At 47.1% G+C, this 17,978-nt stretch overlaps 1 protein-coding gene and 1 long non-coding RNA gene across 3 annotated transcripts in view; one reads left to right on the forward strand and one right to left on the reverse strand.

Annotated features, from left to right (window-relative positions):
• The window catches only part of LOC130152672 (uncharacterized), a 75,650-nt gene extending 65,064 nt beyond the window's left edge, over positions 1-10,586 (reverse strand). Inside the window, exons 1-2 of the long non-coding RNA XR_008823075.1 lie at positions 10,431-10,586; positions 9,513-9,643 (exon numbers count right to left, since the gene is read on the reverse strand). This is a non-coding gene — a long non-coding RNA (uncharacterized LOC130152672). The remainder of the gene's footprint in view (positions 1-9,512; positions 9,644-10,430) is intronic.
• Positions 10,587-11,476: 890 nt separating this feature from the next.
• Positions 11,477-17,978, forward strand: part of ADPGK (ADP dependent glucokinase) — a 9,713-nt gene continuing 3,211 nt past the window's right edge. For both annotated transcript variants that reach the window (XM_056347198.1, XM_056347199.1), the window contains exons 1-5: positions 11,477-11,750; positions 14,231-14,456; positions 15,138-15,200; positions 15,466-15,586; positions 17,435-17,631. In XM_056347198.1, the coding sequence (XP_056203173.1) occupies positions 11,536-11,750; positions 14,231-14,456; positions 15,138-15,200; positions 15,466-15,586; positions 17,435-17,631 (822 nt within the window). In that variant the 5' untranslated portion in view covers positions 11,477-11,535. The remainder of the gene's footprint in view (positions 11,751-14,230; positions 14,457-15,137; positions 15,201-15,465; positions 15,587-17,434; positions 17,632-17,978) is intronic.

A 17,978-nucleotide genomic window follows, 5' to 3' on the forward strand; every position in this document is an offset into this window, starting at 1 on the left:
GCCTTTTGTGTGCCAGTGATAGGAGGTTTAGGGTTTAGGTTTCGGAAGAGCCAGTGGTTCTTCCACCACTGCTGGCTGTGGTAACATTTAAAGCATCAGCTTCAGGGCATACAGATACCAAACTCTTAAGTAAATTCCCCTTTTGGTGTTCTAGGTTGAGGAACAGGTCAAGTCCGTATTGCCTAAAGGAGACACGGGCAAGGTCCACATGCCCCTGCCTCTATCACTGAAGATACAGTCACGCACTGTGACACCAAACATACTGCCATGCTGCCACGCCCACCCGTGACAGTCCCAAAGACTGTCCTATATTCACTTTGTCTCCCACAGCTGTATTTAAGAGAGCAGTGATCATCCCAGCTGCCGGAGTGGCACTACCATGGCAATAACTTCAGGAGGGTGATGGTGATGCTGTCCTGACAGCTCTCCTGGCTGAACCATCGCCAGTGCCCCCACCTACTCAGTCACTTTGGTCTGGATAGGCTCCAAAACTGCCTCTTCCACTGCCGCCCACAGCTCCCCTCCCGAGCACAGACTGGCTGTTATTCCATCCAAGTGAATCCCAGTAACATGAGGACACTTGCGGCACCAGCTTTTCAGATACTCAAGTTTACAGTTTATCCCTCCAGGGTGACATGAAAACACATGAAAAACAAAACACACAGAGTTAACAAAAGGAACCTTAAAAAGGTATTTTCTGCTTTAGGTAGCTGCAGAGATTAACAGATCTAGATTAACTAGGCTTAGGTCAGTTTTGTCTGAGATACACAGGTCCCTTTCCTTGCTTTGTCCTTCTGACTCTCCCCTTCTCAAAAACACCTCATCAGAGGTGCCATGCAACTCCCAGGTCAGTCTTTCCAGAGGGCTGCACTATCTTATTTGTTGAAGTATCTGTAGGCAGTAAGTGGGACTTCTCTGGTGCCCCTCAGTCTTGACAGAGTAGCAAATATTCGCAATTGTAAATCTGTCCTTCACTTCCACACATTCCTCCTACCTGCACCCAAAGTGGGCATACAGTTTGGCTGATGCTCTCTTTTTCTGCATTTCCTTTTACTCAGAATAAAGATCTCATTTTACTGTTGCCTTGCTGTATTTATGATCTGCAAGGCTGCTCAGGGTCCCAACTGTGTACACTTGTGTCCTTTCCTTGTCAGATAGATATAAGCCACAGCATGCCATTTCAGCAAAATAAGCCACAGGCATTTGGGGTGCACTAACAGTGGCATTTTACAACTGCTCCTTGGGGACTTGAGCTCCTTCTTCTTAGAAGACCTTCTGTCCCTGAAATACAGTTTGAACTTTTCATGAGATCACAACTGCTAAACATTCCTGTGCTATTTAGAGGTATTTTTGCTCTGTTGATAGTGGTGACATGAACAGAAAAGCCACTGCTTTCCTGCCACTACATTTACTGGCAGCAGATGACACCGTCACCACTCAGTATCACTGTACTAGTGCACTGAGGGGTAAGACCTGCTGTGAGCCAGGTGCATCATGTTGATGTAAATTCCTCCCTAACAGTTGTCTCTTTGGTAGGGCTAACTAAAGGTTTGCAGATACTTGAAAGGTTTGGAAGGAATCTGGATTTCACACATCCTATCGGTCTCAGAACTGGCTTATTATCAGTGGGTAGGCAGCACACACCTTGCTGGGGTCCAGTCAGTTCCCAGCCTCAGGAAGGCAGGTCTCTGCTGCAGGCTATTACAGCAAACTAGAATTTAATTTTAAATTTATTCCCCTAGCTCTTATTAGCAGACTAATGAGTTTGTGATTATGATCTGCTGCAGCTTCTGTCTTGAAGACGTCTCTGCACCTGGCTGCAGAATGTCATCGGGTAAAACACTGACTCCTGCACGTCCTATTAACATGGCCTGCTGCACTGCTGATATACTGGATAATCTGAATGGGAAATCCTTCCCTTGGGGTGAAGGGTGGCATCTCCCTCCTCATTTTACAAAAAAAGTCAAGGGGAAAATTCCTGAAGGCTGCTGCTGGCCTGAGAAATGAACCTAAATCCTTGCTCAGAGGGATTCAAGTTTCGCTCCTGTCCATAGCATCTGCCAAACAGGACATGCAGCACCAAGCAGCCCTGTGTGAAGCAGGGCAGAACCTAGTCCTGCCTCTCCCTTGGTCCTTACCTGTGACCCGTGAGCAGCACGGGGCTCACAACTGTTACTCACTGCCCCGCAAGGCAAAAGCTCTTATTTCAGTTGAAACATTGAAAGCTGATGAGAATCTGACAGTCCACGGTTAAGCCACACTAGAGTGCCAGCTGGGAAGTGGGTGGAAATGAATCTTTTGTCAAATAGTTAAACTCCACTTTCTCCAAATTAATTAATTCACAAAGAACATAGCCCTTCATGGATTTCAGAGTTGAAAACAAAACCAGTTGTGCCTCTCCCTACATTATCTGTCCATCATACCACAAAGAGCAGAGGAGCTCAGTCAGTTGTTACTCACATGATCAAATCACAGTGGAAAAAAGAAAAGCCCCTGCCTTGGCTTTCAATTTACCTGAGGTTCTGAACTGCCCCACGTCTATTTTTCTACAGTTACACCCAAACATTTGGTTCTGCCTTTTATTTGGAGCTGCTGTACAGGGCCATGACCCCAGCCTTCAGGGAGCAGCCAGCAGCCCCACCACACGCTCGCTTGCCTGGCAGTCAAGGCACAACCCAGTTCTATTTTCAGACTGAATTTACCTCAGTTTGTATTAAATGCCAGGTGTCTGTTTGATATCTCTGCCGCAGTGGCAACTCTCAGATCACAATTGGTTTCCCATGGACAAGATCCAAGGAGTGACGGATGGCTGGATGTGTGCCCAGCTGAAAGCTCAAGAGCCTAACAGTGAGAAGCATCTCCGCACCTGTGTCTCCAGCTGAACTTGACGGAGATAGTAATGTGCACCGCCACTGAAAACCCAGCTGTCCTCAGGTTCCTGCTCCTCATCTGGTAGCACAGCCTGTCAGGCTCATCTACTTTGATAATCTCCAAGTCTGGTCATCAGGTGCTTAGTCCATAACTGTGCCTTCCCCGGCTGAGCGCCCCGTGCAGCTGCCCAGACCTGTCTTTCTCACCTTCAACTGCCAGCTAAGTGCTAAATCAGTAGCAGTCTCCAAAGAGTTATCAGCTGCCTTCCTGTAAGGGAGCTCTGTTTGGGAAGAGTTTCCCCACACACCTCTCCTCCCTATTTGGCATCTCGGGACTTCAGTGCAAATAAAAGCCGTGCTTAGTAACACCTCTCCCCTTCAGACCAGGACATAAGACAGTCATGGCACATCAGATGACAGACCCACGGAGCCCATTATCTCACCTCTGACAGCAGGGAATAGCGTGGTGCCTGGGAAAGGCAGAGCAAGCCACCACTCACCGCTCACCGTCAAGACACAGAGGATTCACAGCCCTCTGTGGCACCGCTCTAGAGCACCTCCGCTCAAGGCTGAAGGGTTCCTGTTTATTCAACCTCCCCTTGCACAGAAGCTACTCCAGGTCAACAATCATCCTTATTGCTCTTCCCTGAACATTTTTAATACTATGTAGTTTTTGAGGTTGATGGGCAACCAAAATTGTCCCTGTAAGCCTGTGTTTGGCTAAAGTGAGTGTTCTGTCAAAGAGGGTTTAGCAGCTGACTGTCTCAGGAGCAAGTCACTGAAAAGTTTAAGTGTTTCCTTCAGGGATGAATGACCTCCTCTAGATAGCAAATGGAGCGGTCACTCACTGCTGAGGTCATCTGCTGCATGTGTGATGTTTCAGTAAGAGGCAAAAAGGGTAAGAAAAAAGTGACGTGGTGATCTGTCTTGGTCACTGCTGAGAAGGGAAATTTCACAGCAGTCACTTCTGAAATCCAGAAAGCAACAGAGGTAGAAAAAGATCAGTTTGCTTTCTTCTATACATTTGTAAAGATCAAGGAGAAAGAGTCTTTCTCAGTATGTCCACCACAGAGAGGCTTTTGGTGCCTTCTCTCTTCTCTTTAGCCCATTTGCCTACTGAACCTCATCTTCCAGAGTACTGGAATTGGCATTGTGGGCCACCAGTGCTATGGGCAGAAAAGCCACCTCTGCAAGAGGGACGCACTTTGCTCTAAGGCAGTGAGAAAAACAACGCAATCACCCAAATTAGCCTGAAGATACTGCAGGAAAGCATTCAATCCTGCAGCATTAATGAAGCATAATCTCTGAGCTCACAGAATGAAGATGGCATAGATTATATGCAGACTTTCTAAAGGAGCCTGATTGTCTCTAGAGCCTGATCTGGTTAGTCACCCATACGTCCACAAAGCAATTTCCCTGGGAATCTACCTGGTTTTCAGTTCAATCTTTCAATTAGCTGCCCCTCCTTGTCACACACATTGCCTAGCCCAGAGGCAATGCATCCTCACAAGATGTACAGGTGCCACAAAACTACAAACAAAAAAGGAATTTCATGCTCACAGAGCCTCAGCAATATCTATACACTCACTTAAGTAAAAACAGACCTCAAATAATATTTATAACAGGACAGATTGTGCTCTGCATTTCTATGATTTCCAGTGTTTTACAGTTTTGTTTCCAGAGCATAAGACATTTTCTTTGAAGTCCCATTCACACCCTTCCCCAAACAGTCAGTTTCACCACCACCATCCTTCTGCACCTCATCTTTGTTTTATAAAATATCTTCTGAGTGTTCTGACTGTGCATCACTTTTCTTGGCCATTTCTTTCTAAATAAGTTTCTACTTCTCTACTCATTTCTCTTTGTGGAAGAGGTTAGAGACCTCTTCTGCCAATCAAGACAAATCTGGTTCCATGTGCAGCCACAATTAATATCACTGGCTTCATTTTATACCAAACACTCCAGGTCTTATGCCTCCTGTCATTCACACAGGAGGAAAATACCAGGGACAACTTTGTCAAAGCAAAGGCTAAAATCTACAGGACACAGCTTTGCTAGGGACTGCTACTTAGGAGTTGTGTTGGTTAACACATGACATGGTGATGTATGTGAGTAGTTTACAACACAAGCTATGAAATACACAAATAGTTTTGGCAGTCTCACCAGTGACATTCTGAAACAACTGCCTCTCAGCAGACCAATACACAAATGTATTGCAAAATCTGATTCGAGGCTTCAGTTAGCATGTTAAATTATGCCTAGCTTACAATACTGCAAAAGGCACATCCCATCAGTCAGCAGATCAGCCATCCGTGAGAAAGCAGAACCGCACACCTGATCGCTACAGCTTTGAACTCCTGTTCTTTGAGTTGTAGCACAGTCTGCGCTCGCCTTACTGGAAGATGCTAAGGAAGAGACAGGCCTCAGGAGGGTGGAGCAAAGGTGGCCCCGGGGCTGTTCTGATTAAGCACTGCGTGGTGAGGGCCCACCCAGGGACACACTGTAAGGCAGGATCTACGAGGATCAGCGTGTAGTTGATGTAACCATCACCTTATGTTGTCCCCACCCAACGTAATTCTGCCACAGTTGCGTGCATGAGTGGAATGGCAAAATGGCAGGTGAGCCGGCGGGAGGGAACTGCTCCCCACAAAGACACATCCTGCACCCAGGGTCCAGACTGTGGCTATACCAGACACACATGCCACACACTGAATAAGAAACAGGGTGAGGGGAAAAAGCCATTTTCATACAACAAGGCTAGCAAGAGTGTATTCTTGCTGGTCAAACTGTGTGGCGCTCAGCCAGAGATTATGCCTTTTCCCTCCCTCACGCTGGCAGAAATCTGACCTAAGGCTATCCTGCCCCTCCTCAGGCCTCTGCGTACAGCGCTGCAAGCAGGCTGACCTCAAGGACAGCAAATCCACTGGCCTCTGTTCTAGTCTCTCCAGACCTCCCTAAATCTTCCATAGCCTTCTGCCACAGCAAGGGCTTCAAATACAGCATAAAGGGCTGCAAATCAAAAGCTTCTCAGAGATGCAGCTTCTAGGAGTTTTCTTGAACGGTAACAGAAATAAATGTCGCGCTTCCGACATGTAATTTTGCTGATGGGGTTGTACTATGCCAGTTTGTTAGTTTGAGGTATATGATGAGGTAGTGATGACGTTTTAGCAACACCCTTTGTATCACAGTAGTGAGGTCAGATTTGAAAGACACCAAACATTTCAAGGCACATTGACTACCAATGACACCGGCACTGCTGTTAATGCTGAAATTATGTTAATAGAAACTGTAACCTATATCATACAGAATCCAAAGTATCCATTATGAGATACAATCCACATAACACTTACCAATGAGTATGCAAATTGGATGAATTTAGGGGACTAAAGAGAATTTCGAGAATTATTCTTTAGTCCCCTAAATCCATCCAATTTGCATACTCATTGGTAAGTTCCTTAAAAAAAAGAACTTTTCAGAGTTCCTTTCCAAAGATAAGATTGGGCATCTGTCATTCATTTTCTATCTTGCCAAAGAAGTTGAGAATACAGGAAAGCACTTAAAGGATTGCTCTGGCCATATGCACTGCCTGTATAAGATATATACCCGTCCTTTCTTCTGGACAGTATACAATGCCACCTGTAATACATCTAATAACTCTCAGGTGACTGTCTACAGGGCCAAACTTGACAGAGAAACGCGTTTAGCTGGCCTGTTCTCCAGCTCACAGCACCTGAAAGTGTTGCAGTTGGTGCAGCTGTACTTGGAGTCTCACAGGGGCTAGAATGGAAATGCAGTCAAGACATCTTCATACCAGTTTTCTCCCTTACTGATGATACTTTCCTAATCTTTCTTCTTCCCCCAACATTTTTAGTTCTTGCACCTCTGTTGATTTGAACCAAAACCAAAGTGATTGTTCCTGAGCTCAAGCAGTCACTGCCACGAACTCTAATTGCTGAGGGAGTTCACCAGCACACAAGGTGGTTAACGCTTGCTCCAGTTCCTGTGTATTCTGCTGGAAGCCAGGCTGAGCAACACAGGGTGTGAGCAATCAGCACTGCAAAATCCAGCAATTTGGCTCAAATTGGAAGAAATGCATAATTTTGGATCTGGATGTTCCCAGCTCCAGCACTGGTGTCTCAGCCAAGATGGAAGCCATTCCACGCCCCGCTACCGAGTTCTCAAAAAAATGGAAGATGGTAAGGCCTACGAGCAAGGCAGATTTATAATCATGAGACAGGGCGGGATGGAAAAGAGGATCTCTGCACAGAAGCACTCACTTCTGCAACAGCAAATCTCTCTAATGTGGTGGTTCGGATTCTGCAGAATATCCAAACAACTGGCATCTGACAGCTTCATACTAGGCATTTCTTCCAAACTCTAATTCTGGGTACAGACTATGCTGATACTAATTAAGTAATTTAAACTGGAACTTGCATCTTTCCAGTGAGATTCTACTTTTGAAGCACCACACTACCAAGGAGTGTTTTGCAACTGCCAAGACATGAAAGCCTGTTTGTTATTAACACATCACTATATAATTAGGGGACTTAGCAGGGGGCTGGGTATTCACATGTTCTTTTTCCTCTGTTGCTGACAGTGCTAGATGAAAGTCTCTACGTATCCCGTTAGGTGACAAGTGAAAATGAGTTCTATGGCCAAAACTAAGCAATTTGGCACAATTTAGTTGAGAGCTGGCATTTTCTGCTCAAGAAGGGCCCAGAACTGGAACAGCATGAGGTGTTACAGATCAAGATTGAGATGCGCTGGCCAAGCTGCGCAGGTGTCTTATGGAGCCGAGCTGCAGTGGGTGCTGAAGTCCAGGACTGAGATATGTTGGCAGAGCTCGGATGGGGAATGTTGCCCAGATTCTGAGAACAACACAGAGACCGTATTTTAATTAGAGCTCCTCTGCTCATCTGCATGGCTCAGCACAAACTCTCATCTTCTGAATTTTCCAAGCCTTTATGCAAAAAGCCTACCTTTCACTTTTTCCTACTCCTCCCCCAATGAGGACACACCAGTAGTGACCACTCATGCCCATGTATTCCGCTGTTGGCTCTCATTAGATGTCACGGGTCAAGCAGCAGAAAGGTATGCACTAATTTCATACTGTCCATATATGGACTGATATATGGATCCCACTGTAAAGAGTTTCCAACAGGTCAAACAAGGCCTGTAATCAAAGACAGGAGGCTGTGGGATTTCAGGAAGAAGTCTGATAGCAGAGAAGGCATGATGACACACAGGTGACTGAGCTGGACACCCAAAACCTGAATAACTGACTGCATGAAGCCTGGGGAACACAGAGAGAAGCAGCAATACAATGGAAGTGTTGGATAGGCCAGGAGGTAACAGGACTGCAAGCATCTGCAAGGCAAATCCTGCCTGGAGTACTGCCTAATGTTTATTAGCTATAGCTAAAGATTCGATCCCAGGCATCACAGATACGCATGACCGATCCCAGCAACAATACAGGAATTCATAGTTTGCAAAAAACTCCTCCTCTTTCCGCATTGTGTACGGGCCTACAGCTTAAGCTGGCCAAAGTAGGTCACAGGGAAAGAGTTCATTTGAATATGTAAATTCAACCTAACAAGGAGTAAAGACAACTGCTTCAAGCTTGTGAGTTCAGACTCAGAAAAATGGGTTTTCATAGCTCTTCTGGGAACTGGAAGCTTAGCTTTGGCTTTCACCCCTCCCTGCTGTTTCCTCCCCTTGCCCATCTTCATCACCTTTCCTCTTGCCTCTGACCTAATAAGCATGTAGCAACACACCCCCCCCCACCCCCCCATTTCTAGGAACCGAGCCCATGGTCAGAAAAGCGTACTCAGTAAGGTCATTAAAAAGCTCACACAGAAAGGTTTGTCAGCTCTGAGTGGTCACTGAGAGCATGTGCCACGTGTGCAACTCTCCATAGCTAATTTTCAAACAAGCAAGAAAACGCATCTTTCGTCTGTCTCCTGCAAAGTCTTTTTTCCCCCCTTTTTTCTTTTTTTCTTTGCTAAAGGGAACAAGTTCTGTTTCAAATAACTGGACTGATTAAAACCACTGTCCCTCTACCACCACCCCCAGTCACAAGCAGCTCATACCATGAAACAGTGTCAAGAAAAGGATTTCTTATGCAAAGGACTTCACATAACCAGGGAGAAGAAACAAAGGAAAAATGTTAACATTTTTATTTAACTCTTTTCTAAACCCATTAACTCTTACCTTTCTCTTCCTATGCTTTTAATGAAAGTATTCCTGTGAAAACTTTTTAAATCAGAGTCATATTTTTGAAATTACACACTGAACCAGAAGTAATCAGCTTGCTATTTCCATAATTAAACAGGTATTTAATTAATACCTTTTACTCAGCCTGAGTCAACTCCTATGAACACAATAGTCCTGCATCCCTCCCCGTTACCTCTAACTTAAATTTATGAGGCTTTGGGTGGCTCAAGGGAAGGAGATAAGAGGCTGAATTTCAGTTTAACCGCTGACAGTTTCACCTCTAAATGGCTTAAAACAAATGTCAGCCAAGAAATTGTTGTTTAGCTCTTTTAACTGAAGAGGTTCTCCAAGAGAACTTATTTTCTTTTTCTAAACCTTTTATTTTTTTGGGGGAGGTACAAAGACCATAAAACAAATCTTTTTGGTTACCTCTGTAGTCTCATTCAAGCCCACTGACAAAACCATTCATGGCAATTGAACACCAGCAGTTTACAGAGGCTAAGCAACGGTGTTTCCTCCTGAGCAGCTTAAATTTTGATGACGTGGAAACTGTACCTGTTCTGGGAGTAAAAAAAAGACAACTTTAGTCTTCAGGGCAACAACACAGAACACTGCATTAGCATCAGATGAAAAACTAATCACCCCAAAATGGAATCGCAGCTTAATTCCCCAAAGTGTTGCTGGATTAGATAGGTTACCTGATTGCAGCCTAACCCTCTGATGACACAGTACTAATAATGGGGTCCTCAAGCTGTGACAACCCTATGGGTTGTGGCTGCCTTATGGGCACGTCTAATTATGATGTTCTGTGACAAGGCTATAAATACACATGCTCCCACAGGTGAAGACCTGATTGTAGTGAGCAGCAAGGGGTTCTGGCAGGTATTTGCTCTGTCCTCACACAGCGTAGCACTGCCTGCTCAAGCTGGAGGGCTGTTTATAACTGTGAGAGCCTCACAGGCCTATACTCTGGGGAGTGTGAGAGTACAGAAGCAAGCAAGATTTCATTTCACATATAGATCAAACGTTAGCAGGAAAAGTGCCAAAGGGAAAAAAGAGTAAATTTGTTCAAATGAAAAAGCCTACTGACAAAACCCAAAGACCACCTGAGCAAAGGCAAAAGGGGATTACATATTAACACACCAAGTCTGGTGGGCTGAACATAGGCCTGAGAGGAGATGAAGATAATCACTCGTTTACAGGGCCTTAAGCAGGTAGTTATTTGAGGAGAAAGAACTCTGAAGGCTTTCTTAAAGAAAAGGGAAGGTGGCTAGGCTAGTTTGTTTTCAGGATTCAGTTCTTAAAGATCATTACATTATCATAACGCCTTAGGCTCATAAAACCAACCTGTGTCCCTGCACACCATCCGCTGCCAAGTGAAGAGGCTTTTTCTTGCTCTCTCCTTCAATCCCGAGAGGGAACCTGATGGGCAGCCAAATGACCCCTGAGGGCCAGTCGTGAATTCATGCTGTAGATGAGCTGTTGACTGAAAACCAATCCCTGCATCCTAACAAGAAAAAGAATAAACAACAAAATGCCTTCTGCTGTCCCATCTCCTTTACGGTTTGTTTTGTCAGTCAAAGGAGATGACAACCACTCACAACACAGAACTGAATAGGAAAATTATCAGCTGCCTCAGCCAACGCACCATGGCACACAGTTGTCAAACTCCTGCAAATTTTGTCACAAGTCTCAGAGCTAAAGTTTCTATGATTTCTAAGGACGCCCAGAAAAGCTCTCTTTCATTAAAAAGGAAAACCTCCCTTTTATCTTGCTACACCACCTCTCTGATGGGATGAAACAGACAACAAAGGGTGCTCTCTCCCACTGCTCCCAGCATAGCTACCTCAGGAGCACGGGCAAGAGATCTGACAGAGTTAACTCACCCCCACAGAACCGAGACCAGAAGCTGCACTACGGAGGAAGAAAGAATATGTGCTAGGGCCAGAGATTAGCTTCAGGTCGGTGACTGGTGTGCCGGACACCGGCTGTTTGGACAGAGGCCACCGGTGTGCCACAGGGCAGTGCCGGCGGACAGCGCATGGAGTGTAACGCACAGGCCCGAAGGCGGGGGGGGGGAGGGAAGGGGCGCCGTGCGGCAGGTCCGGGGGGGCAGGCTGAAGGGGCAGCGGTGCAGAGACCCACACGATGCCCACAGGCTTCACCTCAGGCCGGCAGCAGGTCCCTGGCAGGCCCAGGCTGCCCGGCGCTCAGGCCCGGCCTGCCCCCAGCAGGCCCGTGAGGGCAGCGCTCCCGCCACCACCCGCCCTCGCGGCCGCCGCCATCTCCCCTCACGACCGCGCAGGCCGGCCGCGGGCTAGGGAGGCCGCTTGCCGGTGGCGGCGGGGGCGGAGCGCTGCGGGGGCGGCCCCGCCGATCGCGCCCCTCCTCAGACGTGGCGGGGGAGGAGGGGCCGGCCCGGCGCGGAGCCGAGCGGAGCGGCCGCGCTGCGATGTGGCAGAGGTCGGTGTGTGTGGGCCTACTGGCCCTGGCGCTGGGCTACCTGTGCCTCCTGGGCCCCGAGCTGCCCCCCTCAGCGCTGCGGCACCTCTCCGCCTCGCTGCTGGGGGGGCTGCGCCGCGCCCGCTCCCTGGAGGGCCGCATGGTGGCGGCCTGGCAGGCGGCTATCGTCCGCCCGGCGCGCGGCTGGGCGCGCGTCGCCGTCGGGTAGGTGCGGGCAGCGCGCGGAGGGGCGGGGCGGGGGAGGGCGGCCTCGTCTCTGTGTGTGCGTGTGCGTGTGCGCGCGTGCGTCTGTCTGTGTGTCTGTGTCTGTCTGTCTGTCTGCCTCTGTCTGTCTGTCTGTCTGTCTGTGCGCGCCCGCCCGCCCCACGCGGCGCACCCTTCCCGCGCTCCCGCCCCGCGCCTGAGGCGGCCTCCGCGCCCCGGGGCCGTGCCGGTGCCTCTCGCGGGCCCGCGCTGCCGCTCCCGCCCAGCTCCGCGGGGGGGGGGCGGGGCTGCGGGCCCCGCCGGCCTGTGCAGCGCTATGGCGCGGAGCGTGGCGGGCGGGGGCGGGCACGGGGCAGAGGCGGCCCTCTGCCGTGCGCGCAGGGAGCCCGGCCCCTTTCGCCGTCAGACGGGCGGGAGTGCAGGGCACAGTCCGGGAGCATCGCCTTGATCTTAAACGCTGGGTGTAGGCCTGGCGTTACCCTTGCCGTTACGTATAGCGCCTGACTCGCTCGGTTCAGGACAGGCCGCGGCGGGACAGCCCGGCCGAGCGGAGCGGAGCGCGGGATACCCTGGTCGAGCGGCGGACTCGGCCTTCGGGCGCGGGAAGGGCCTGCCCCGCCGCGGTGGCTGTGGGGGCACCTGGGGCTGGCGCCGGCCTTGCTCTGGTGCTGCGGTCAGTGCAGACCTTCTGCCGTGAGGAGGTGGCAAAACAGGCTTCCCGGTGCCTCGCAGCCCCTCTTGGCAGAGCATCGCTGGGAAAGAGCCGGGTGCCCTCGGTGTGTTCTTCGCTTGCTTCTTCAGTTTAAAGCAGCCGGATTCCTACACGATACATACATGCACCGCAAACACGTGGGGCCTCGAAGTTCAGCCGCAGCCGCAGTTAGTTAGCAGCATATCCCTGCTGTTAGGGGAGTTTATTAGAAGCATGAAGTGTGTTAGCAGAGGAATGGCAGGGAGGGAGAAGGCAGTTGGAAGATGATTAGAGGTGTCTCACTTCAAAGACCTGCAGCTTGGTTTATGTCCCGTCACATCTTTAATGATTCATTAAAATATAAAATCACTGACCTTTTGCTGCAGTGAGTTGAGGGCTACAGTGCTGCTTGGGCTTATTATTTCTTTGGTTTTCTTTGCTGTGCGAGGGGATTGTTCTCTCGGTTTATGGGATGATGCGTGATGCAGGGGATTTCTGAGCAGGTTACCTCATGTACTGAAAAGCCTCAGGGTTTTTAATGTCCTTTATTTCGTGTGATGCAGCTTTCATTTGTTGTGGCCCAAATCATGCAGGAAAGGTCGCTGACAAGGAGGACCGCTAAATGGCTGTGCGTTTCACGCTGACATGTAAGCAGCCATTGGCAATGCAGGTAGACCCAGAGTAAGTTAGAGACCGTGCAAAAGTTTTGTGGATCTTTGGATCCCTGTCAGGGAAGCGTGAGGCAGAGGAACAGAAATTGCACTTGGCAGCAGTTCCGGAATATGCTTTAGTGTTTGCTGATAACATCTCAGTAAATATTTGGTATGTATTGCTCTCTGTCTGAAACCAAGGACTAGAAACAAGGGCAAGTGTTCATAAACTTTCTTCCTGGGGGCCTGGTCCCAGCCCAGAAAGTTTCCTGCTCTCTATCTAGTCTGAATTAGACTAGATAGATTGTTTAAATTGATGCAGTTCGTAAGAAATGGGGACTAGAAGATTTGGACTGCAGGTTAGACTTTATGTAAAGTCTCGATCTGCTGAAATGGCTCTTAACACTTCCTAACTATTGCAGGACTTTTCTCCTGTTCCCACTATTTGAGAGAAGGTGGTGTGCTATTTCTGGAAATTTGGGGTGATCCTTTTGAAACTGCAGTTTTCAAATATTTCAATGGACAAATTGCTCTCTTGACTTCTTATCAACAGAACCAGCCCATGTGTGGGGTGTTTGTGCACGTGGTTTTCGTTATTGTTAGGAGTAGTTGGAAGTCAAGAGGCTGATCTAGTAGACTTAAATACTTTCAGTTTTTCAGTTTTGCTTTTAACCATTCTGAGTTGCAGGTACATTTCAAACCCAAAATACATATTTTTATAAAAGCTTCTTATTTTAAGAATTAAAAATTAAGAATGCTATTCTTATTGTAACTTTTTTTTTTTTTTTGAGCAAGCCTAACGCAGCAAATGATGTACAACATGTACTGCAACATACATAACAACCTTTGGACCACACAGCTTACTCTTTCTTGTTTTAATTCAGCAGAACATTAGAAAACCTTCTCTCCTCTGCAGTGCTGGAACACAATAAAAGCATGTCAGAAGGAGAACACTTCAATAGAGAATTTCAGGAAATTCATATGCCTTTGTGGTTTTTTTCATTTGGTTGTTTTCCCCCTTAGCAAGAGGGCTTGCAAACAGCAAACATCACTGGCTGGGGAGTGATCTCTTTGTAGTCTCACAAGCGCCAGAAGGTACACGCGGTTTTCCTGGTATGTGTTTTCCTTCTCTCTTCCAGCGTCAATGCCTGTGTAGACGTGGTTCTGTCTGGTGTGAAGCTGTTAGAGGCGCTCGGTCTTGAACCTGGGGATGGAAAAAATCATGCCGTCCTGAACTCCAGACAGGACCTGAAAGAAGCATTTGCTTACTTCATGGAAAAAGGGGCAGCTGCCGAGCGCTTCTTCAGCAACACAGAGTCTTTCCATCACATTGCACGGACAGCCTCTGAGTACCCAGGTGCACAGGTATGGCTTCCACCTAATAAAAGCTTTGAGAAGCATGTTTCTTGTTTTCTGCGTCACCGGTGACTTTCATTCTCTCTCTGGTGAGAGGGCAAATTATTTAGGAAAGAAACTCATGGTATAGTTTGAGAGTGTTAATGACTTTGATAGAATCGTAGAACCATAGAATGGTTTTGGTTGGAAGGGACCTTAAAGATCATCTAGTTCCACCCCCTGCCTCTTCCTAGGCTGCAGGTGCACATTGCTGGGCCATGTTGACTTTCTTCACCAGCACCCCCAAACCCTTTTCCTCAGGGCTGCTCCCAATCCATTCTCTGCCCACCCTGTATCCGTGTTTGGGATTGTCCCGACCCACGTGCAGGACCTTGCACGTGGCCTTGTTGAGCCTCACGAGGTTCACACGGGCCCACCTCTTATGTTGTGAATAAATCTATTTTTATAGGGCTGTTACCTGAAGGCAAATATTTAGATTAGAAAAAGTCAGAGAACACTCAACATGTTGAAATCTCCCACAGAATTGTAAAATTGATTTGCTTTCAGCCCAAATAAGCTTTATTAATTTTCATAATGCTAGACCCTTTTCTAAATAGAAAAGTGAAATTCTTCAGCCTATACTGAGGACTAAGCATGTGTAAAGCTATCAGAGCAAGGGAATGCCCATACCTGCCTCTGTTTGTTTTACAGCTTTACGTAGGAGGAAATGCTGCTCTCATCGGTCAGAAGCTTGCAACAAATCCAGATCTGAAGGTAATACATTCAAAAATTTCGTGCTATTCACTTGTCTTTAATGAGGCTCACATTACTCCCCTGTAGATTTTGGGGATCTTGCAGTTATTTCTTAGGTAGTGGTGGACCATATGGCTGGGCTTGCAAGTTTGAAAGCATAGGTGTGGGTTTTTTTAATTGAATTATTATTTTTTTTAAATCAGTTGTCTAAGTGATGCTTAAATGCACTGAAATGGCGGCAAGGGATGTGGCAGGGAAACCTTGATTGGTTTTTCTTGTTTTTTAGATCCTCCTTTGTGGCCCAGTTGGTCCTAAACTCCATGAACTACTTGATGACAATGTGATTGTACCACCTGAATCCATGCAGGAAAGAGATGAATTCCATCTTATCTTGGAGTATCAAGCAGGTACCTTGCCAAAGGTTGAATGTTAGATGGGAACCCCAAACATCACTAAGATATTCCTGGCTGTAAAGTTGTGTTTTGAATCTTAATTCCAGAAGGACTGTGTAAATTACCAGTATTGTCAGCTGTCGCTGCAATAATCTGGTAATTCCCTGTGCTTCAGGGAGCTGCGGTAAGGGAACAGACATTTAAAAGTATTCTGAAACCTCTTCCCCTTGTAGTACAGTTACTGTAGATACTGCCTCATGCTGCTGCCTTGACATCCCATTGGTTCTGTATTCCTGTATTGCTATCACCTGTAGAAACCCAATGGACTTCTCATTTTGTTGCAACGCCTAAGCAGACCTGATGGGTGTAATTCTAAAGCTGTATGAACATTAAAATAGTCCAGTAATGTTCTCTGAAAACAGAAAGGTACCATTTAACCGAAGGCAGATGAAATTTAGGGTAACCCTAATGTAGTGGCTAAAACAAATCTGCATGTGTTTTCTTGCTGTTCTCAGCCCGAGTCATTTCACTGGTCCTGTCTCAAAATACAGCATCAGAAAGAGTTGCATTGGTGTGACAGGAGAGGGAGTATTTGGCAAGGAGGGAAGGCAATAATCACCTTAATTAAACTTCTTCAGCAAAACTAATGTGGAGCAGCACCCAAAGCATCCACTCTGATGGGCTCCTGGCTGAAACGAGGCTACTATAACTGACAAGTACTGTAACACTTGTAATAGCCAGTGGAAATTGTTCCTTGATCTTGAGTCCTCTTGCTTCTGGAAGCATCCTGATTAGAGGATACATTAGTATATGATGTCTCCTTTTCTCAGAATATATGTTCTCAGGTGAGAACTGCCCTCCTGATGCGACTCTGGGGATCTTTGTCCTAGACAGAACTTTGTCAGGAGACCTTTCTAAAGAGAAGGCAGCACTGATGGCTGTTGTTGCTGTTGTAGTGGCTTTTCACAAATGCTGGTGATACTCTCCATAGTGTAACCAGTATACATTCTGGGAGAGACAAGTGAAGTATGCAGGCTGGTTCCAAGGTGGAGATTCTGCCTGTAATAGCCTCTCAAGAGCTTTCTGTTCAAGCTGCCCTTTATTTATTCCCTTACATTTCTTTCTGTCCAGTTATCGTAACTGGCATAAGGAACTGCCTGCTGCCTGAACAACGATGCCAACGATGCCAACGATGCTGGACAGATGGGGAGAGCTGGCGGAGGGCTGGACAGTTGGACTGTGGCTTTTGTCATTTGTATCCTCTCTAGGCTGGCTGTCGTTACCCTGTTTTCTCATGGCTCAGTATCCCAGAGATGGAGCCTGTTTAATTTGTGATCCTACCCAGGAATAAAACAGTTTACACATACAGCACTGATGCACCTCTGTGCTGCAGATCATTTCTGTGAGCTGCGCAGTCAGGAACAGTAAAAGCCATGAGAGTTTTCAGGGTGTACCTTCAATTATAACGGGTGGTGGTTGCCAGAAGGGCAAGGTCTCCCCGCTCTTGGCATGTCCTGCACACTCCAAATGTTTAGCTTGAGCTGGCTGTGACACTCACCTAATTGCATGCTAAACTAACGTAACCGATTAAAACATCGCAAAGCTTGCAAAACCAACCAAACAGGTATTGAATTTTCCTTCTGATCAGACAAGTGTCTAAATGAGGCCCAGGGAGTGAATGAAGAGAATGAATGAGAAAAACAACAAGATTTCTCATATGGCTGGCAGTAGCTGTTAATTGAGCATAGCCACATTGTGAAATCGTGCCTTTGGATTCCAGCAGGATATCCCCAAACAAACTCCAGATACGTGGTTTGCTTTGCTTCTCTTCTGAGTTAACTCCTTCTCTTTGTTTCACCCCAGGTGAAGAGTGGGGACAAGTGAGAGCACCCAATGCCAATCGCTTCATCTTCTCCCATGACCTGTCAAATGGCGCCTTAAATATGCTGGAAGTGTTTGTGTCCAGCTTGGATGAATTTCAGCCAGATCTTGTTGTGCTTTCAGGACTTCACATGATGGAAGGGCAGAGCAAGGAGATGCGACAGAGACGACTTATGGAGGTAAGATACTTGAATACCAGTGTCTCCTTAATTTCCATTCCAACTTCATGGATGGAATGCTTCATGGGAAAGTATTGCGTGCTGAAAGAAGAACGTGAACTGTAGGAATAGCAAAAGTCTAAACCTCTAACACTGATGTTTCTTAGATTCGGTGGGTTGTCTAGGGGAAAAAAGGTAAGGTCTCGTTCTCTGGCTGGTGTGCATTGACACAGTTACTGGACCTTACCTAGTGGCTGAATTGCACTTTTTTTATCCCAGATACTAAGATGATTGAGGTTATAATCAAGACTTGCATTCTTTAAGCAGCATTTTTGTTAGATAATCCAAGAGCCAGCTTTCTCATCTGA

This window comes from Falco biarmicus, chromosome 7 (genome assembly GCF_023638135.1).
Source record: "Falco biarmicus isolate bFalBia1 chromosome 7, bFalBia1.pri, whole genome shotgun sequence".
NCBI classification, from domain to species: Eukaryota; Metazoa; Chordata; class Aves; order Falconiformes; family Falconidae; genus Falco; species Falco biarmicus.